The following is a 23,181-nucleotide window of genomic DNA, read 5'->3' as shown; positions in this document are numbered from 1 at the left end:
GTTGACAGGGCCCTCAACCGTGTCCGGCCCATCTCCCGCGCATCCGCCCTCACTCCTTCTCCTCCCTCCCAGAAACATGATAGGGTCCCCCTTGTCCTCACTTATCACCCCACCAGCCTCCGCATTCAAAGGATCATCCTCCGCCATTTCCGCCAACTCCAGCATGATGCCACCACCAAACACATCTTCCCTTCAACCCCCTTATTGGCATTCCGTAGGGATCGCTCCCTCCGGGACACCCTGGTCCACTCCTCCATCACCCCCTACTCCTCAACCCCCTCCTATGACACAACCCCATGCCCACGCAAAAGATGCAACACCTGCCCCTTCACTTCCTCTATCCTCACCGTCCAAGGACCCAAACACTCCTTTCAAGTGAAGCAGCATTTCACTTGCATTTCCCCCAACTTAGTCTACTGCAGTCGTTGCCCCCAATGTGGTCTCCTCTACATTGGAGAGACCAAACGTAAGCTGGGCGACCGCTTTGCAGAACACCTGCGGTCTGTCCGCAAGAATGACCCAAACCTCCCTGTCGCTTGCCATTTTAACACTCCACCCTGCTCTCTTGCCCACATGTCTGTCCTTGGCTTGCTGCATTGTTCCAGTGAAGCCCAACGCAAACTGGAGGAACAACACCTCATCTTCCGACTAGGGACTTTACAGCCTTCCGGACTGAATATTGAATTCAACAACTTTAGGTCGTGAGCTCCCTCCCCCATCCCCACCCCCTTTCTGTTTCCCCCTTCTTTTTTTTTTCCAATAAATTATAAAGATTTTCCTTTTCCCACCTATTTCCATTATTAAAAAAAAACCCACTAGAGCTATACCTTGAGTGCCCTACCATCCATTCTTAATTAGCACATTCGTTTAGATAATATCACCAACTTTAACTTTAACACCTATGTGTTCTATTGTACTATTGTCGTTGACATCTTTTGATGATCTGCTTCTATCACTGCTTGTTTGTCCCTACAACCACACCAACCCCCTCCACCTCTCTGTCTCTCTATCTCTCCGCCCCCCACACACACACCTTAAACCAGCTTATATTTCAGCTCTTTCCTGGACTCGAACTCAAGTTCTGTCGAAGGGTCATGAGGACTCGAAACGTCAACTCTTTTCTTCTCCGCCGATGCTGCCAGACTATTTAACCACGCAGCCCTAACAACAGAATACAAGTCAAAGGAAGTTATGATCAAATTATATAGTACTCTACACAGACCACATCATAAGTATGGACTCAGTTGTGGTCACCAACACAAAGGGAGACAAAGTATTAAAAGCAGCACAGAGCATATCCATGAGGCTGATAGCTAGTGTTAAGACATGAATTGTGAAGAAAGACCAGAAAAACCTGAATTGTTCAGTTTCACTAGGCCAAGAGAATTGATCTTAAATATACAAGATACCAAACAATTTGTAAAAGGTCAATCTGGAAAATTACCCTGAATGGGACAAGTGGCCAAAGATTCAAACTAGTAACAAGTAAATTTAGGACTTAAGATTCCCTTTACAAAAAGAATGGATCCCTTGGTGAAAACCCTGGAATTATAACAAAACCAATAAGTTCTGCAATGAGGAAGCTTTATCTTACGATTTTTAAAAAAAAAAAAATTTTTTTTAGATGTTTTGAGAACATTAGCCCCTATTATGCCAATTCTGGGAAATGGATTTTGATTCCCACTAATATTGAGAAATGCAAAACACAATAATTACTAACTCCATATTTTATATAGACATTCTAGGATGACAGGGAATCTTTTAATTGAGCAAGCCCAAATAAAGATTATTACATTACAATGATTTTTCTGGAGAACATAACGTGGTAAATACACAAAATAGATATGAATTATAGAAATATAGAATATATAAAAATGAAAAGAAAAACTCAATACAAAGATCTCAATGTTTAATATTTCTCCAGCCAACTACTCAGATCTCCCCGATAACTATCCCTTCAAAAAAATTCAAATATCATGCAGATATAGCATGAATAGGATAGATTCAATGATTGATGCAATTTATTTTCCTTTTGCATATATAATGGGTGCAATCGGCAAATCATATCCTATGTATTAAAATTGTCATGAAGACATGTAGATAAATTACAATAAGTTCAAAATCTTGATTTTCAAGATGAATTTTCAGAGGAATGGTGTCTTCCAATTATTTTGCCTTTGATAATCTCAAACTTGCAAAATACTATGATATTTCAGGAGATAAAAAGATTTTGACAAATTGCAAACCAAATGTTGCTGTTGGTTTATTGGTGCTTATGTCAGGTGTGCGGTTTTAAAGCAATGCAAGTATATTTTTTCATTAAGTTTCAGATTACCTGGTTTCTAAGAGAATTATGATACATGGAGGCAAGTCTATGGTGAATTGTCGCAGCCCGATACTGACACAAGGGTTGTCTTGCAGATTCTGTATGTATGTCACAGTACTTAAGAGATTTCATCATAGAATCAGCAACTTCTCGCTCAATCTGAAAAATGATAATACAATTACTTGTATTATTTAACAAGGTTGCATTTAACCTCAAAGTGGCAAATAAATAGCTTACTGAACACATGCCAGCATAGGCAAAATCAAAGTGTGGAAAAAGAGCGACTACTTGGAATTTCCGACATATCAAATCATGATTCCTTGTATTAAAGGAAACAGCAACATTTGTCTTTTACTAATACAACACAATTATCTTAAGTGACTTTTGAAAGGACGACAGTAATAGGGTTTGGTGTTGAGAAAAGTTCAGCTGTTCACCAGGTTACATTTAGTTGCAGTTGTAATATGTTCAGAATCTGCTTTCTCATTCTAAATGTTCACACTTGCATTTTAGAAATATACTGGCCCAAAATTTGCTGGAGTAGGGCATCTCAGGGCATGCCCCCTTAGTTGAAGCTTTCCCCTCACTGCTCAGCTTCCTGCTGAAAGTGAGAACTGATAACTATGGTGAGGGCAACAGGGTATCTCAGACTTTGGTGAATGACAAGACATATTCTGTTGCCTTAATCAACGTGATTGAAAGATACAGAAAGAAATAATGACCGAGAAGGAAACAGGCTGAATGAGTGAAATTGGAATAGAAAGAGATTGGGGAGAGAGGAGAGACACAAAGGAAAAACTAGAAAAAAATGTGAAATTTATAATATTTTTAAGAACAATTTACTAATGAGAATGAAACTCCACAGTTTCAATTGTTCCTATTCTGGGCCAGAGAAGCTGAGTGGTATTGCCACTGCAGAACCATAAAGTCTAGTCATCAAAAAGATCCTTGTGCTTTTAAAGCCTAGCTTCTTGTGCTAAATTTGAAGTAGTTTACTTTGCAAATGTAGCAATTTCTTGAAATTCATAGGCAGGCTAGGTTGATGGCGAGCTCTTGGTTCTGCAAGGCCAATGGTTGGAGGAAAAAAATCATGCAGCAATTTACGGTGATTCACAAGTCAAAGTGTATCTCTGCCTTACCACAAATTGCTGGACAGTTTACACTAAAAACACTGGTTCATAAAACATATATTTATTTTCCCAGAAAATTCTGGATCAATGCTTAAAGTATATTACTTCTTTTATATGTCACAAAATCAATGATAATCATTGAGCTCCTTCTAATGGTAATTTGTATAAACTATTCATCTAGTATGATACTGAACTCAAGATCTGGGAAGGTCCCGGGCCACTGAAGCTCTAATCCATGCCTTTGTTACCTCTGAACTTCATTATTCCAGTGCTCCCTTGGTCAGCCTCTATCTTCCACCCAACATAAGCTGGAGCTTATTCAAAATTTTGCTGCTATATCCTAACAAACACCAAGTCCTATTCACCTATTATCCCAATGCTCGCTAGTTTACATGGCTCCTGTACAAGTAATGTCCCAATGTTAAAATTCTCCACATTGCTTTCAAATTTCTCCATGGTCTCATCCACAAACCACGACATCCCTAGGCCCTACAACCCTCAGATCTCTACACTCCTCCAATTTTGAGCACTTCAATATAATATGAAATCAAAATGCTGCAGATACTGAAAATCTGAAAAAACAGAAAATGCTGCAAAAAAATCAGCAGGTCTGACAGCATCTGTGGAGGGAGAAACAGGGTTAATGTTTAGAGTCCGTATGACTCTTCTTCAATACTCATGGCTGTGCCTTCAGCTACCGAAGCCCTAAACTCTGGAATTCCCTCCCTAAACCTCTCTCTCTCTCTCCTCGAAGATGCTCCAAAAAACCTATGCCTTTGACCAAGCTTTTGTTTAACTATCCTAACATATCACGCTATATGGCTCTCTGTAAAATTTTGTTTCAAAATACTCTCATGAAGGACTTTTGGACATTTTACTATGTTAAAGACACAATATGAATGCAAGTTTTTGTTGATGACCACTACACCTAACCAGATAATTACAGACAGGGCAAAGAAATAGGCCATTCAGCCCAAGCAGTCTATGCAAGCGTTTATGGTCCACTTGTCTTGCCTCGCTTTCCTTCAAATGCATCTTTACTATTTGTTTCAACCACTCCCTGTGGTAGTGAGTTCCACATTCGCAGCACTCTGAGTGAAGACATTTCTTCTGAATTCCCTATTGGATTTGTTGTGACTGTCTTATTTTGATGGTCTCAGTTATGTTCTTTCCCATAAGTGCAAATATCATCTTAATTACCACCAACTTACGGTAAGGACATACAATTGGGCTCAATTTTTGGAAGTGGAGTAGTGGAGCAATTCAGCAAGGATTCCTACTCCTATTAAGTGGCTCCTGATGGAAAGCATGCATGTGTGGACACCATCATCGCTGCTACCGTTTGATAATCTAATCACACTTCCCAAAATGTGCAATATATATCACTTAACTTTTTTCATTCCATTCAATTGAGTTTAACAATGGATCACAAGGTCACCTACTGCATCTTATTCAATACCTGTTCCTGAGCTTTTCTTGATAATGGAGCATAATCTTGTTCCAATGTTGCCATAGTAAAATAGGTTGTTGATAGCTCCCATTTCACAGAATCCCAAACAGCTGGATGTTTCTCCCATCTGGTAAGTGATCTCATTGCCTTTAGATAGTAATCCACAGCCTATATGTAAAATAAAGACTTTTCAGGTAAGTCCTATCCATGCTCATGAACTCTGCAATTCTCAAAAATATTAGCTGACATCAGTAGAAATGGACCCATGGAAGTCAGTCAGTCTAAGAGCTAGAAGTGTTTGCTATTGTATTTGCGTGAAAAATATGAGTTTTTAAAAATTAGCAATGTTAGTTTATGATAAATATTACATACAGAAGAATGTCTGAACATCCCATCCCATGTGCTCAAATCCAAATTACGAACTAGTGTTATGCATTTACTTTTGATTTAAAGAACCTAATTTCCATCTGAGCCACAAAGAGGATAAGTGTTAAAGTTTTGATCCCTGCTCAGTGTTAAATTAACTGCCATTACCTGGGGTGGCAGCTGAAGTGCAACAAATGGTCTTGGCATACAAGGGCTGGGGAATGGGAGCAAATCAATCATTAGCTAAGACTCTTGTTCTGTATTCAAAGAGCATGGATATTAGGTGAGCTGCACTACGCATTCCAACCCAAAGTCAAATAAGCTAGAAGGCACTTATTGTCTCAATCTGCACATGAAAATGACCACCAATGCATGTAAGATAGGATAGGAAGATAGAAGCAGGAATAGGCCATTTATTCCTTCGAGCTTGTCATGAAGGTATTGTTATTGGAAATTATTTTAAATTGGACTTGTTGTAGGGTCAGTGTCTGTGGGTGTGAGTGTTTGTGTTTTAATTGGATTAATGCCAGCTAGTCTGTGTGCTTCGATGTATAGTAGCTTTGAGATGTAAACAGTAAGGTAGAGGGTACATTTGAATTTTGTTGAATAAACCATTCAAAGGTTGGGGGTGAAATCTTGCACCTGGCTAGGAGACACCAAGCAATAGGTTTTTATTACTAATAAAATTGTTACAATGAAAGGGATTTTGTTAGAAAAGGTGGAGTTCAAAGGGCCTGGTGATACAATGAGAATTTACATTCAAAGGGAAGCCTGTGTATATACAGAGGAGTTTTGTATTGGGAAGTCAGAGGCATGTTAAATCTAAACCTATAAGCCTACCCCTGTTTCTGCGAAGAAACAAATTGAAAGGAACCTCATTTTGAATTTGTAAGATAAAATGTGCTTTGCCTGGTGTCTGTTTAAATCTATGGGTTATTGTTGTCTTGGGGAAGATTACATGGGAGTGATTAATTTGGGGATTTGTTTAATAGTTATTATGGTGGTAATTTGTAGATGTGTTTAATTTCTTATTAGAATTAATGTTTAATTTAATTTATATAAAATCCTCTGGAGGCTTGGTGGTTTCATTTATGAATTCAAAGCTGCATCCCGAACATACAATTGAAAATATAGGTTATGACAGTTGTTTAAAGTTTCCCTCTGGGATTTTAAATAACTCAGCCATTACCAATTGCTGTGTCATAAGCTGTGTCATAATAGCCCGCATAACCTTTCAATGAAATCATAGTTGATCAGGCTGTGGTCTCAGCTCCACTTTTCTGGCTGCCCCCCCACAACTCTCAACTCCCTTGTCTAATAAAAATTGAGTTTATTCAAGGCTAAGTTAGAAGACCCAGTCTCCACTACTTTCTGGGAAGAGAATTTCACATTCCAACAACCCTTTGGGAGAAAACATTTCTCCTCATCTCTGTACTAAAAGGGAGACCTCTTATTTTTAAACTATGTCCTCTAGTTTTAGCCTCCCCAGAAGAAATAACATCCTCCAGGTATCCACTCATATCCAGTCACCTCATGATCTTGCATGTTTCAATACATCACCTCTTATTCTTCTAAACTCCAATGGCTATAGGCCTAATCTGCTCAATCTTTCTTCCTATGACAACCCCTTCATCTCAGGAATGAGTCATGTGAACCCTCTCTGAACTGCTACTAAAGTGATAGTTTTTTTTTAAAATAAAGAGACTAAAACTGCACACTGTACTCCAGATGTGGTCTCACCAAGACCCTGTACGCCTGTAGTAAAACCTCCCTACTTTTATATTCCATTCTTCTTGCAATAAATACCAAGATTTCATTTGCCTTACTAATCACTTGTTTTACCTGCATATTACCTTTATGTGTTTCATGTAGCACGACACCTCGATCTCTCTGTACCACCGAGTTCTGCAATTTTCGTCATTTAAATAGAATACTGCTTTTCTATTCTTTCTGCCAAATGAACACGTTCACATTTACCCTCGTTATACATTTGCCAAATTTTTGCCCACTCATTTAACCTGTCCATATCCCTTTGCAGACTCTCTCTCTTCTCTTGACAACTTACTTTCCTACCTATCTTGGTATCATCAGCAAATTTACCTACCATACATTCGCTTGCTTCATCCAAGGCTTTGATATAGATTATAAATTGTCGAAGACCCAGAGCTGATCCTTGTGGCACTCCACTAGTTGCAGTTTATCAGTCCGAAAAAGGACCCATTTATCCCTACTCTCTGTTTCTTGTTAGCCAACTAATCCTTTTGCCATGCAATATGTTACCCCTTTGATATGGTACCTTATTAAGTGCCTTTTGGAAATCTAAGTGCACCACATTTACTGGTTCCCCTTTATCCACCTTTAATGTTAGTCAAAAAGCTAATAGGTTGGTTAAACATTATTTCCCTTTCACAAAGTCATGTTGGCTCTGTCTGATCAAATCATGATCATCTAAGTATCTGGCTATAACCTCCTTAATAATGGATTCTAGCACTTTCCCTATGACAGATGTTAGGCTAACTGGCCTATAGTTTCCTGCTTTCTGCCTCCCTCCCTTCTTGAATAAAGGTATTACATTAGCTATTTTCCAATCCACTGGAACCTTTCCATAATCAAAGTAATTTTTGAAGATTATAACGAATGCATCTGCTATCTGTCACTTGCCACTTCTTTTCAGACCTTAGGATACAGGCCATCTGGTTTTAGCTACTTCTCAGCCTTTAGGTCTAAGTTTTCCTAATACCTTTTCCCTGGTGATGGTGATTATATCAAGTTCATTCCTCCCTACCATCTCTTGATTTTTAAGAATCTTTGGGAAGTTTTCCAAGTCCTCTATCATGAAGACAGACACAAAATACCTATTCAGCACCTCCACCATTTTTTTTGTTTTTCATCAATTCCCCAGACACACTCTCTAGAGGACCAACACTAGTCTTAGCTATTCCTTTCCTTTTTAAATATTTGTGTAAAAACAAATAGTAAAAGTTTCTACTACTAGCTAGCTTTCTCTCATATTCTGCTTTCTGCCTTCATGTGTTTTTTCAGTCATTCTTTGCTGGTTCTTAAAATCTGTCCAATCTTCTTTGCAGATTTTTACTGAGTTTCTTTCTATTTATTACCATCCTTAACTTCCCTATTTAGCCACGGATGATGCATGTTTCTCAGAAATCCTTTCTTTCTCACTGGGATAAATCTTTTCTGAGAGTTATTAAACATCTCCTTAAAAGTCTGCCACTGCAACTCTACTGTGCTACCTTTTAACCTAGTTTCCCAGTTCACCTTAGCCAACTCTGCCTTCACACTCTGTTACCTGTATTAGGTTTGAAACACTAGCCATGGACCCACATTTCTCATTTTCAATCCGAATATGAAATTCTGTCATGTTGTGAGTGCTGTCACCTAGAGGCTCCTTCAGCATGAGGTTATTGCTTAATCCTGTCTCACTGTGCATTACCAGGTCTAGGATAGCCTGCTCTGTGGTTGGCTCCACATCCCAAAAACACTATGAACTCAATTTTGCAGTCTACTTTTTCCAATCTCATTTTCCCAATCTACATGTAGATTAAAGTCATCCATGATTATCGCAGTAACTTTCTTACACATCCCATTTATTTCTTTCTGTATGCTCTATCCTACATTGTAACTACTGTTAGAGGGCCTATAAACTACTCCACAAGTGACCTCTTACTTTTACTACTACTTACCACTACCCAAACTGATTCTACATCTTGTCCTTTCGAGCTAAGGTCTTCTCTCAATGCCATCTTTAATTAACAGAGCTACCCCACCAGGTTTTCCTAGCTTCCAGTTGTTCTGATCATGTCAAAAACCCTTGAACATTCAGGTACCAGCCTAGGTCACCTTTTAACCATGTTTCTGTAATGCCTATCAGGTCATACATATTTACTTCTATCGGTGCTAACAATTGATCCCTTTTGTTACAAATGCTACATGCATTCAGATAAAGGACGTTGAACTCTTTTTTTTAAAACCATTTTCAGCTTCATCTGCTGGTGCACTCTTACTGTTCTGTCCTTTCCTATCCCACTGTGGAACTCTATCCAAATTGCTACCCTGCCCCATTACTTTGTTGTTTTCCTTTACTTTACTATATATCCTCTTGCATGATCCTTCCCTCACTATTTAGTTTAAAGCTCTTTCTACTGCTCTAATTATACGATTTGCCAGAACACTGGTCCCAGCACGGCTCAAGTGTAAACCGTCCCAACAGTACAGTTCCCACTTACTGCAGTACTAGTGCCAGTGCCCCATAAATCAAAACCCACTTCTTCCACACCAATCTTTTGAGCCACGCATTCATCTCTTAAATCTTACTTAGCCTACGCCAATTTGCAAGTGGCTCAGGTAGTAATCCAGAGATTATTACCTTTGAGGTTCTGCTTTTTAATTTAGCCCCTAGCTGCTCATTCTCCTTACACAGAACCTCTTCCCTAGTCTTATCTATGTTGTTGGTACCTACATGGACCGCAACCACTGCAAAGTCCTCTCCAGCCCAGAGCAGATGTCCTTAACCCTGACATCAGGCAGGTAATACAGTCGTCTGGACTCTCACTCTCGACTGCAGAGAACGGTTTCTATCTCCCTGACTATATTGTCTCCTATGACTATCACATTCCTCTTCACTCCCCCATTTGAATTCCATCCTTCACAATGGTGCCATGGTCAGTCCGCTCATCCACCTTGCAGTCTTCTCTTCCACACAGGTTGCAAGCATCTCGTACCTGTTGGGCAAAGTCAGTGGCTGAGGCTCCTGCATCACTACATGCTGGCTCCCCTTACTTGCCTGACTCGCAGTCACACCCTCCTATCCCTGATCACTGACCAACTCTAAGGTTCTGTCTAACCTAAGAGGAGTGACTGCCTCTGGGAACAAAGTGTCCAGGTAATCTTCCCCCTCCCTGATGCCCCGTAATGTCCACAACTCAGCAACTCGGAACCAAAGTTGCCCAAGCTGCAGACGCTTACTGCAGATATGGTTGTCTGGGATTGCAGTGCATTCCAGATTCCCACATACTGCAGTCACGGCACACCGCCAGCTCTGCCATTTCTGTCCAACCTTATTTATTTAATTAGTCAATTAGTTAATAATTTACACAGATAAAGTAATAGAAAGTTACACTCACCTAGCTTGGAGACAAGAAAGGGAACTCACCAAACACTGCAGGCTGAAAAAAATAGAAAAAGAGCACCTCTTTGCCCTGTGCACCGAATTTCCCACCTGAACCAAACCCCCAAACTCCTCACTCAATCTACATCTCACTCAGATTTAGATGCATGTCCACATGCCCCTTTCAACCTTGGTACAACAGGGAATCTGGTTCTTCTATAACCATAAGCCAGTTAAAATGGAGAAAATTAGCATAAAAAGGGAAGGAAAAATGTAAAACACATGCGAACCTCATAACAAATACAATACTTCAGCGATCTGAAATTGGTTTAACTGAAGAGCTTTGAATCTGAAGCAATTAAATCCAGATCTATGTAGTGAAAGGCACATTAATTTGTTCTTGAGATGTGGATGCTAAAAAGGCCATACTTATTGCCCATCTCAGAGCAATAAATCTCAGAGCCTTGCCAGTGTTAAATAACATCCCACGAACAAATTTAAAGAATGTGCTTTCACTACAGAACTGCATACAAAATCCCCTGCAGAAGCTTCTAGAAATGAGCTAGTTTCAAACACAAAACTGGTGGTGCCAAGAGGTTTTCTGAGTTGAGCACCATAAATGTTTATTCAAACATAATTCCATTGCTTTCATTCAGGCCTCTAAGAGCATCTCCAATTCAGTGGCAAAAAAATGCAGCATTAACTGTATTCCATTTCCAAAACCTACTTCTTTCAATTGATTAACACTGTAGAAATCTATGATTTAGACCACTATGTCCTGATTTAAGGAAAAAGATATAATATTGTGTTCAGAGAGAAAATGAGAAACATATTGGAAGAAATAAGATCGAAAATAGATTGCCCTAGATTTTGCAATCAACAGCTAACAAATGGTGCCAATCATAAGACTTAAATTTGAATACTGATTCTGAGTTTTACACTACAAATTGTAGTTATTAACAATAAAAAATAAAAGGGCAGTGCCCTCTACAGGGATCTGGCACCTCCATGAAGAAAGTAAGCAACAGCGTACATGTTCTTAACCCCAGGTTGAAGAATCCTTACTTGGGACATACAGGATCTAAACCAGAAAATGCAAGGTAGAATATTTAATTCAGTGCCAAAAGATGTACAGAAAGCAAAATAAAGAGCTAAAGAAAGATGGGATTGAGAGAGAGATAAAGAAATAAAAGAAAATAAAAGGGACAAAGAAAAAGATTTTTTAAAATTCAAGTTTTTAAAAAATCTCTAATAATTAAAGCAAGGTGGAATGAGGCTCTATACTTTTTAAAGTAAATTAAGACTCATTATGCTAATAAAACTTTACTTCTAACTGAATGGAATGCTGCCACTGAACATGCCAGAAAAAAATAGCAATCTAGTGGGCTAGTACTGCACTCCACACCCTTCATGTACTTGAATGACAAATGACTCAGTGAGGTACTAGTTTAGTGATGTTTCTGGAGGACTACAGTAACTTAGAAACTTCATGATTTCCACTGTGCCTGCATTGATATTGGAGGTTGCTGTCTAAATTACTTTTTAATAGCTGAAAACCTCACCATTATTCCTACAATCTAGAATCCACACCATTAAAAATCTTAGTGGAGCTAAATCTGGATTACATAAATATTTTTCTCATTTGTTATACTTGAATTTCTACAAAATTTCTAATTTCCAGTTCAATTGCTTAGTAATACGTGTATGCGCGACATAAGAGTTTTAACTAAGAAATTTTAGTCTTCAACTTTAGGACTTTATCTAAAAGGGGTTGGAGGTGATTCTTTGTATTAAACAGATGGGTTAATAAAGGGTTAACAGAATAAAAGAAATAAGCTGTAGATACGTTAGCGAAAGTTGGATGCTAGCCACAGACAAGAGTGTGTACAGGTATAGGATTGGATTGGAATTTGTTAAAAGCACAAAGAAGGGGAGTTATGCCCTGAGACAGCAGTTAGATAACTGGCTGGAAAATTTATGACATCTTGGTAGGGATGTTTAGACATAATTTTTCTAAAAAGGAAGACCAAATGGACAAAAACATGAGGTGTAAGAGATCAAATGTGGTATCTTTATGACTTGATGGGATTTTAGTTGTAAGTCAGTGATTAAGTTTCTGATCCCCAGTAAAAGTATAAATATTGGTGTGTGTGTATGCATGGGATTCTGCAGCCACCTAGCCTCTGCATGTGTCCATGTATGTTGGATTGGCTCTATACTCTGAAGGCTTTTGAAATAAAAACATTGTGCACTGAGTACTTCAACCCATTTTTCCCAGCATCTGATGTGGTTATCTAGAGCTATCAAAAGCTGTCTAGCAGGCACTAGACTTGCAATTCTGAATATATAATTACAATATTCCAAATATGGATCAGAATTGTACATGTTCATGCCTCGACTAGAACATATAATGAAAAGAAACCTGCTGCATTAAGATTGTATACTTTGCTCCGACTGAATATTTTTGAAAATATAATTCAAGACTGAAAAACAGTCACAAATATAGTTGGAAAAGTAAACCACAGAAGACATGCCTTGTTATAATACATGGCTTCCTCAGGAGAAAATTCTCCTCTTTTCAAATCACTCCCAGTTGTGGCATGTGCCTGAGCACAAAGTCTCATCAATCTTCCAGTGTTGCAAAGCAATAAGGCGGCATTAGTTTCATCTTCTATGGTCTCAAAGTCTTGAATACCCTTTTCAAAGTAAGAAAAGCTTTTCTTCCATAGTTCTTGTTCTACCATTGTTATGCCTTTGCTTGCTGTAAAGCCAAGAAACATGCATATTAGCCTTTCATGTTACAAAATTTATCACATTAATTTCCAAAGATCATCTTCATTCCCAAGAACTTTTAAATGTTTTGCTATATTTTCCTATTACCTGAAGGGAGCAACAGGTTTGTTGCAGAAAGTTTGCAGCTCACCAGAAAGGTTTACAGAACAAGAGCAGATAATATTAGCTTATTAGGTTAAAAGTCCCTACCTGATCCCTCAGTCTGCACAGCAGCAGCCTGGTTCATGTAGAAAACTCCAACCTCATTTCTGCTGTTGCCTAATCTTTTTAACACTTGCGTTTGTTGCTCTATTACATGAACGTTCTGATCACAGGAACGTAGCAATTCATTTGCTGCCTCGTAACATTTGCAGCTAACTGAAAGTTGGTATTCTAAATCCATATAAAGTTCTGTAGCCCAGCTGAAAGCTAGAATAATGACATCGTTACTATTCAAATTGGGGAGAAGGGAGAGGGAATGAAAAAAATTAGACAAAATACAGTCAAATATTACAATCAGTTTTAGATGCATTCTTTCCTTCTTGCTACGGGCTGTAGATTGTAGCAGATATTTGTTTGTCCTTCCCAGCTCTCTTTCCAGGTGCTCCCTCCAACCCTCTCCACTGACAATGATGAAATATTGAACTACGATTCCAAGCTCTTCACCAGCTCTCTGTGAGTAAATCCTTCCAGTATATGTCTCAACTGAGATTAGAAGAAATATCAGCCAGACCCAATCACATTCTGAGGACAGGTCATTAGATGACAATGAAACCCAAGTGGAATTTTCCTCTCCCAGCTCAGAAGCCAACAGTAGTACAGACACCAAAGTCAGCATTGAGATCAAAAGCAGCAAAGACCAGGGATTCGACCAGGGGCCTTCATAATCTTTCTGGTTCAATGCTATGCCATATGGTGGATTTATCCACTAAGCATTCAGGGAAAGCCTAGTGTAAATTTCCCGAAAAAGTTGGAGGCATCAACTCATTCCAGGCAAAGCCAAATCTATGCAAGATAGTTAGAATACTGAAATTTGACAGTCAACATTTGCAAGTCATTTGCCCTGAAGCAAAGGTTTGAAGGTCTCAAGTTTGACTTCAAAAACGAAAACTTGACTGAATTTCTTGTCAGGAGCATGGTGTAAGTCACACTCTCACTGACATGCCATTGTTGACAGGCCTACGTTATGGAGTAATAACAGGTACTGCAGTGGTTTGCAATTGCACAGGTCTTGCTGCAGAAGGATGCAAAAAGTTGTTCTATCTACTGCTTTGCCTGGGAGAAATGATCAGAATTATTCAGTGCACAATTTTGCAGCAATACAAAAACGTAAAGATAAAAACTAACCTTGGCAACTGGACTCTCTGTAGAGGCTATGCAAAATTTCTTGATCCTCTCTTGTTTGGTAGTTATATTCCTCTTGATAAGCTGCCCTATTACAGGCATTTTGAGCTAACATTAACTGAATGTCACCATTAAGTGTCAAACATTGACTAAGAAAGAACAGGACTTCAGGTGACAAATTGTTGATAAGGCAGCAATAGGCATCTGTCAACAGGGAAAAAAACAAGTTAAGACAGCATGCTTGGATTAGAAATACTGCATATACCAGAAGATTTCCTGTGGCATTGTTCATGGGTAGTCCAGTGCCTGGAATGAAATACAGAAAATAATGTTCTAACATTTACTTTAGATCCCATGACTGTAATATAGGAAAGTTACTGAAGCAATACATCCATGGCAGATTTGCAATATTTGCCTGAGACACGAATATTTGACTGACTTGTTTATCTTTCACTTTTCTTCAGGGAAACTTCTTTTCTAGCTCTATTTAGTAAGAAAGATTTTTTCTCCCACAAACCTCTTCAGATGAATTGCGGCTCTTGTTAGAGCTGTTATTGTTAACCAAGGAGGCTTATTCCAATGTTGAATGTCCAATGATCAGCATACCAACCAGGAGATCATATGCTATTATCCAAACCTGAATGATGAGCCTAGCTGCATTGCTTATCTTAGTATCAAAGTATCTCATAAGTAAACCCTCTGATCCCATATCAAATATCAGTAGCATTAATGGAGGAAATCTCATCTTATCTCAAACATAATTAGCACAATTATTATTTAGCATTTTAAACACTTAAAGCATGAGTGTTTGAACTATGGTCTGAGATCCAGAGTGTCAGTTACCTACCCTGCCCCAATGTAGGCAAAACTTTAGTTTTCATGCTGGAATTGAGTTTCCCAGGACTTGTGTATTAGAAAAGGCTATTTGCTCATTAGATCAAAAAGGTTGTCCCCTCAATGATGAATGAGACCAACATTCAATGGGGAAGCAATCTTTTTTACAATTCTCCAGGTAGATAAAACAAAAAAAAACTGAAACCAAGCAGGAGGAGAATTAGTAATGAACCAATAACAAGACTAGAACAAAATGGGGAGCACTAGTTCATTTTAATCTAAGCAAAGGTGAGTGAGCAGCATCACTGAAGTTGGGAAACGGAGAGAGAGAGAGAGAGAGAGAGAGGTGGTCATCAGCCAATAAACAGTTGAAAGGTGAGCTGGCAGCAATAAATGTTTAAGTATGATTGACTAAACTTTTAGTTCCAACAAAGAGGAACAGTACATAAGGCAAAGTCAGCACTGTCAAACTATGTGACTGAAGTATTTGTTTAATTTTTTATGCATGTGGGAAATTAAACATAACCATAGTTTAAACGTGTTCCATGAATTGTAAAATTTTTTTAAACATCTGAATCATGGGATTCAAGTGCATCACAGTTTGGAAATACAGCTAAAGAATAGGCCCACATAATTCTACGATCCAAAGTGGAAACTGCCATGAATTGCTGAAATTGGCAAATCGCGTTATCAATTTGGGAAGTGTGATGCTACAATACCAAACCTCTACCTTTGTTATTATCAGCAATCTTACTATCTATGAAAATGGCAGCAGGGCAAGAAACAGAATGGAGGCTGCATTTTTTCAAACTGGATGGGCAGATCTGTATTTTTTTTTATATAAGTGGAACACAGGGGAATTGCCCTTGTCCTATCACAAACAACATACAATGTTTTGTAAATCATTAATAATAGGCACCACAGTACCAAAACGGTTCTTATCAAAGTCAAAATGACATCCTATGTGACTGTGACAAAAGCAAACATTCCCTCCTCATCCTTCTTGATTTGTCTGCAGTTTTTGACACGGTGACCACATCAGCCTCCTCCAACAACCCACCATTGTTGTCCAATGGGTGCGTCTGCTCACATCTGGTTTCATTCTTAACTATCCAACTGTAGCTGAAGAACCACTTCCAATGGCTTTTCTTCCTGCTTCTGCACTGTTACTTCTGGTGCCCCCAAGAACCTATTCTTTGGCTCCCTTTTTCTCATCTACATGCTGTCCTTCAGCAACTTGATCCAAAAGCACATTGTTAGTTTTCACATGTACGCAGAAAACATGAAGCTCTACCGCGCTACCACTTCTCTAGACTCCTCCACTGTTGCTAAGTTATTAAACTGCTTATCCGATATCCAGTACTACATGAGAAATTTCCTCCAATTAAAATTGGGAAGTCTGGAGCCATTGTTTTAGGTCCGCGTTCCACAGTCCATTCTCTTACTATGGACTCCATCCCTCTTCCCTGGCAATAGTTGGAAGGTAAGCCAGTCTATTAGCAGCCTTGGTGTCAAATTTGATTCCGATATGAGCTTCCAACCTCATATTCGTGCCAGAATTAAGGCCGCCTATTTCCACCTCCATAACATCACCTTACTTTGCTCATCTTTGCATATCTGATATTGAAACCCTAATTCGTGCCTCTTTTATCTCCAGACTTGACTACTCCAATGCACTCTTGGCAGGTCTCCCACATTTCTACATTCTACAAACTTGAGGTCATCCAAAACTCTAATGCCCATGTCTTAACTCGTAGCATTGATTGCTGGTCAAGCATCGGCTTGATTTTAAAATTTTCATCCTTGTTTTCAAATCCCTCCATGCTCTCCCATCTCTATAATCTCCTTCAGCCCCATGATTCTCCAAGATATCTACACTCTTCTAATTCTGACCTCTTGTGCACCCTGATTTTAGTCGCTCTATCATTGTTGGCTGTGACTTCAGTTGCCGAGGACCCAAGCTCTGGAATACCCTCCATATACCTCTCAGCATTGCCACTTCACTTTCCTCCTTTAAGACACTCCTTAAAACCTTTTCTTTGACCAAGTTTTTGATCACCAAATCTAATATCTTGTGTGGCTCGTGTTATGCTTTGTTTTATAATGCTGCTGTGAAGAGCTTTTGACCTTTTACTACATTAAAGGTGCTACATAAATGTGAGTAGTTGCTGGTTGATCCAAGATGGGATCATGGAAATGTGGGTATACTTTGAAGCTTCAGTATCACACCCAGTAATGCTTGTAGCTTTGCTAGTAAAACTAACACAAAAGCAGTTATGTAATGCACATTGAGAGCTCCCTGAATTTTTCTTTCCAGTAAAGACATAGAAAAGTTAACTTGACACTATTTGAACACGTGGATGCAATGTTTAGTCTAACCCTGCCCAACTCCATTCTTGAGCCAGAAACCAAGATGGAACTCTCTAACAGCTACCTTTAGCTATTATTTTTGGTACAACTTTTCCAGCATTAAGCTGAAACATGTCCTGATCAAAATATAATCAACCCTAATAATTTGTTACATCAATACTATAGGTTTCTCCACCTGTATGTAGTTTTGGGTTGGAGATCCTAATATACAAAATTAAAGATGAAGTTTAAAAATTCCATTCATGCCCAATTATACCATGTTTTCTCAGAGCTATCCCAATGAAAATATTATCCTTTTATTTAACAAAGTTAAATTATATTAATAAAAATTCTCAAGAAAAAGGGTACTGATTTTTTAAACACTTCACTTGAAACTTCTTGATCTTGGGAATTACAAAGGAAAAAAAATGCTTCATTTGTCCATCACAAATTTGTGATCTTAGAATGCATACTATTTTCTAAAGCTGTAATTAATATACCTGCATAAAACATTCTGGGAAAAAAGATTTCAAATGCTTCCAGAGTCATAATAGCACAGGTAGTGGCCATTTGGTCCATCTAGACGATGCTGGTTTTCTACAAAGCAATCCAGTCAATCCTTCCCCTCCCCGACTCCATTCCTGTACGTCTTGAAATTTATTTGCCTTAAGTGCCCATCCAATTTCCTTTCGAAATCATTGACTGTCCCTGCTTCCACCACCCTCATAGACTGCAAGTGTTAATTGTAATAATTGAGGTTAAGTACATACAGATGGAAGGCACAGATTGGATGGTTACTTGGGCACATATAAAGAGACATTGTTCTGTTGAAGAGTTATATGGACTTGAAATGTTAACTGTTTTCCTCTCCGCAGATGCTGTCAGACCTAAGTTTTTCCAGGTATTTTTATTTTCCTATAAACAGACACTCCCCTTTAAGGGGCTGTCAATTTGTTTAACTAGTTGATTTGTTAATTAGTCTACTTTATTTTATTGATATACTCAAAAGAGTATAAAGAGACACATAATGACACAGGAAATGAGTGGAGTCAGGAGGTACAGACCTGTTTCAATCATATTACTATACTGGCTATTGTCCAGTCAGATGGTTTGGAAGTCCAAAGCCATCACTACACAATGTGAGATAAATGACGGTCTTTCACATTTAACTTGTGGATAACTGGTCTTGTAGCTTTTTTTTACGTTGCAAACCTATGAGACCATTGACTCTGTTTTGAGTAAGCATGGAACAATGGAAGGCATGAATTCCACAGATAACATTCGGCTTCATTGTCCATTCCAATGGAAGGCCCCCACCCATTGTTATTCAATTTGGAACTTCCAGAAGCTTGATAGTCTGTATTGAATAAGCAAAGGGCACTTGAATCCTCAGCAGCCATCTTAATAGCTAATCAGTGTCCAGTTTAAACAAATAAGACAACAGATTCAGCTTCTGGATGAGCTCAGTCCACATGCAAAGTTAAGAACATGCCTTTATTGGGTGCGACAAAAACCCTTCCACTGTCACTTCATTTTGCACCTGGGATGCAAGTCATGCAAACCAGTTGACTTATCCACTCTAAGCCTAGGAGATACTGGAAAGGCAGGCTATCAATTTTCACCCCATCCATTACCTGTACTGATATTTTATCATCCAATTCCTTAGTAGTATAAATTACTCTAAGTATCCTAGCCCTGCCCTGTACCTCCAAACATAATATCACTGTCATTGTCCTCAATGGGACTCGCCCTGTCTCTTCCTGCCCACTTTCTGAAGTAGTTGCACTAATTTTTAAAAATGGTCATTTTCCAACAAAGCAGAGCACGTGTAAAAATAACTAGGTAGCCACTTACCAAGAGATTGTAAAGCAAGTTTAATATATCTTAACGCTCTACCATACTTTTGCAGAGTAGTAGCTGCATCCGAGAGAACAAAGTAGGCTCTTGAAGCTTTAAAGATTAGATTCAATTTCATTTGATATTGCCATGTATCTGGTATCATCCCAGATTGACTGGGAAGCTTTACTGTTTTATGAGCTGGGCCCACTGTGAAAAATAAAAGCATTAAAATCAGATTTATAATAGTATTCATTACTAGAAGTTAAGAATTTTAAAAACAGAAAAATCATTTAAGTAAGCAGGTCACAAGATAAACTTTATCCAGTTCGAAACAAATTAATTTAAGTAGGTGCATCACCCTCCACAGAAAAAAACTTAATTTTTCCCAATTTGAAAGCACATTCTGATGGCAGCAGAAAAATGAGTGAACTTATGCAAGAAAGCAGCTAATTTTAATATACTGCACAGTTAACAACTGAACATCATCTATGCAGCAACACTTATCACTAAATTCAAACTATTTATGTATAAGTAATAAAAAAGTACTCAACATAACACTCCACATTAAACCTACAAATGTAACATTTCTGCATGCAATTTTAAGTATATTTGTAAGCACTGTTCCAATAATGTTGAATTCCAATTCATCAATTGATTTGGAATTATTGCAAGATAAAACTGTGCAATGATACAGCATTTAAACACTATTGGCTTGTCATAAATGTTGCATGAATTGTCTTCTTAAAATACTTTCAATAAGACTTAGTAATCAGTAGATGACAGGGCTAAATCTGTGACAAAGCAACTGAAAAATGTGAAACAAGCAAATTATAATTTAGCAAGTGAAGTATTACATGTGGAATTCAGGCTGAAGGTTTCTTAACAATTACCTTTATCTAAAAATAGAGCGATTTGTTTCTTAAGGGTTTTTTGACCTGTGCATTCAGATTCATCCGCATACTTCAGAGGTATTGGAATACTGGGGTCAGCAGCTGGGAGATCGCTCTCCTTTTTAATACTCCCATCAACAGCCTTCAGCCCCTGAAAGAGACATAATTAAAATGTGCATAATCACAGTTCTTATAGTGAAGACAAGTGACAGAGGTTATATGAAGACTTTTGATAATTTGTCTTTACATTTAGGTTTAACGAACATATTTATGTTACAGAACAGAATGCAACATGCAGACAAGATGTAAGTTTTCCTTGATACCTAAATTAATTAGCATCAACATTAATCATAGCTTGCAGCATTCATACAATCTGGAACACCATCTAACAGGAATATACAATTTGATTACTGACAGAAAGGCCTGGATTTTCAGGGAGTTGGACCAACTTTGGAGGCATATAAAAACAAAGAGGGGACCCGATTCCAGGTTTTCTGGCCCCATTCCCAACTGGCAACTTTCACTGGCCTGCACCCCTGACCTGCTAGCTCCATTGTGGAGGTAGGTATCCCTTACCACTACCACCCTGCTTCCCCACAGTTTTCGTGGAGTCAGGTCAGCTTCTGAATGACTCATGGTTCATGGCCACAAGTGTCGTGAACCACAATATGGATTTGAGAACCTTTTTGAAAGGTAATTTTAGAAGTTCTTAGTCATGACCACATGCCCCTTCCTTGCCCACTTACCCAGCATGCACCATGTACAGAATCAATGAGCTATGTAACAATGACAAGTCTTGGAACGTTGATGGAAAAAAACAGCTACTTAGAAATTTAATTTGAAAAAACTGCTGTTCTTTCAACCTCATAAAAGTATCAGACAGAGCCATTCATAGGCCTGAATTTTCATAAAGGCGGAATGCTCCACACCTTAGCTAAAATGGGGCCAGTGCCCGCCCTCAAAACCCAGCACCCACCTTTGTCGCCAGTGTTTAATGTGGGCAGGATATATTTTAAAAGTGCAGGTGACTTTAAACAGAAGCAATTTTGGTCAAAGTTTGAAAAAATACTAATTTTGGGCTTTAAACATTTGAGGACAAGGTCTGAACATACCAGAGATCAGGTCACCCTTTGGAGAAGGTCAGGTCACCCTTTGGGGAAGGTCAGGTCATGCTTTGCGACTGTTAACATGAATGTATGTAAAAGTAGATAATCCCTGTGGAACTGTCAAGTTGTCAAGTCAATTAAATCTCCTGCCCTCTAAATTTTGAAAGAAAAAGCCAGCCTACCCTTGAAAAAAAGGGTGCTTTCAATTTCACTAGATGTTTGTTGACATAAACTTGAGTACTATCATCACAGTATTATTTCTGCTTGACTGCTTCCACAACCATTATCACAGCTGAAGCCCTGTAAATTCATAGTTTGATTGGCAGCTTCAGGTGGTTATAATGAGATTAGTTTCTTTAATATGGGGTTATGCATGCAAATGTTTGTTTAAGGGATTAAGTACATGAAGGAGTTTAACTGTATCGAATGGGCTTTTATCAAAGAATGTGTTTTTTTAAATATAGTGAAGTTTGTAATCGATACTTAAATTTAATTCATCTCACTATGGCTTCTGAGTTCTGCACATGGGGGATACCGGTAAGTTGGCATGGAGGGCTAAGTATAAAAAGTGGTGGGTTGGGGGGCATGGATTGGTGAGTTGGCAGAGGGGCTTGTAAGTGCCATGGGGGATAAGTGGTTGGTGGGGGGGAAGGGGGGGGTGTCATAGGTTAGTATGAGTTGGCATGGAGGCTTTGGAGCCATGGGGTATATGTAGAGGGGCATAGGTTGGCATTGGGCACATGAAGGACCATGGGGCAGGAAGAGGGGTAGAGGTTGGCAATGGTGGGGCCATGGGAGTGTGTAGAAGGCCATAGGATGGCATGGAGTGTATGAAGGGCCAAAGGTTGGAATGTGGGAGGATAAGTGGCCATGGGGGTTGGTGGGGTCACGAGATAGCATGCATTGGCATGAATGGGGCAATGGGAGTGTGGGGGTGTTGAGGGCTTGAGGACTTTTTTCATCTTACTGTTTTACAAAGTCCCAGAGCACCGAGGCAGACTTTTTAACCATCCCAATTCAGCATGTGGCTTTTTCCAAACTCTGAGACGGCAGGCACAACTCCAGTTAGCATCAACCATACCCCCTCCACTCCACACCCACCTTCGGGGAACTTTCTCCCGAATCAGGTTTGAGGAGTTGGAAATTTTCCCAACTCTGTGCTCCTAACTCGGGAGTAAAATTTTGGACCATAGTATTAATAACAGAAGCTTTCCCTCATTTCACTTCTTATAACCTCAAAGGTGTCAATCAAAGCAAACGCTTCACTTCCACCTGTCAAAGCAGAACCCCTGCTGAGCTAATCCATTTGAGAGCCATGGGCACTGTCTGTTTGTCAGTGTCTGTATGTTTATTCAGAAAAGATTAAAATATGTGATGAGGGAAAGCTTGTATTATTGATACCATGAATGGCTCTGTCTGATTGACGCTTTTGTAGGTTGTAAGACAAGCAGTTTTTTTTAAACAGCAAGATTTCTGAATGGGAGCTTTTTTTCTTGCCATTTATTATAAGGCTCATTGGTTCTGTACATAGTGCATACTGTGTGAGGAGGATGAGTGGGGAGTGAGAGTGTGAGAAGGATCAGGGCCAGAGGTGCTAATCTCGGTGCTTTTAAAACAACAATGGCCTCCATGGCCACCTTCAATCTGCTT

General features: G+C 38.9%; 1 protein-coding gene across 3 annotated transcripts in view; it reads right to left on the bottom strand.

Moving 5' to 3' along the window:
- edrf1 (erythroid differentiation regulatory factor 1) overlaps positions 1-23,181 on the bottom strand; it is an 81,505-nt gene that overhangs the window by 17,415 nt on the left and 40,909 nt on the right. For all 3 annotated transcript variants that reach the window (XM_041209442.1, XM_041209443.1, XM_041209444.1), the window contains 7 exons: positions 20,426-20,576; positions 19,551-19,742; positions 14,517-14,717; positions 13,380-13,598; positions 12,932-13,158; positions 4,916-5,074; positions 2,336-2,485 (listed from right to left, as the gene is read on the bottom strand). In XM_041209442.1, the coding sequence (XP_041065376.1) occupies positions 2,336-2,485; positions 4,916-5,074; positions 12,932-13,158; positions 13,380-13,598; positions 14,517-14,717; positions 19,551-19,742; positions 20,426-20,576 (1,299 nt within the window). The remainder of the gene's footprint in view (positions 1-2,335; positions 2,486-4,915; positions 5,075-12,931; positions 13,159-13,379; positions 13,599-14,516; positions 14,718-19,550; positions 19,743-20,425; positions 20,577-23,181) is intronic.

This window comes from Carcharodon carcharias, chromosome 17 (genome assembly GCF_017639515.1).
Source record: "Carcharodon carcharias isolate sCarCar2 chromosome 17, sCarCar2.pri, whole genome shotgun sequence".
NCBI lineage: Eukaryota > Metazoa > Chordata > Chondrichthyes > Lamniformes > Lamnidae > Carcharodon > Carcharodon carcharias.
Note: the sequence above shows the minus strand (reverse complement) of the source record. Positions and strands in the feature narration are given on the sequence as shown.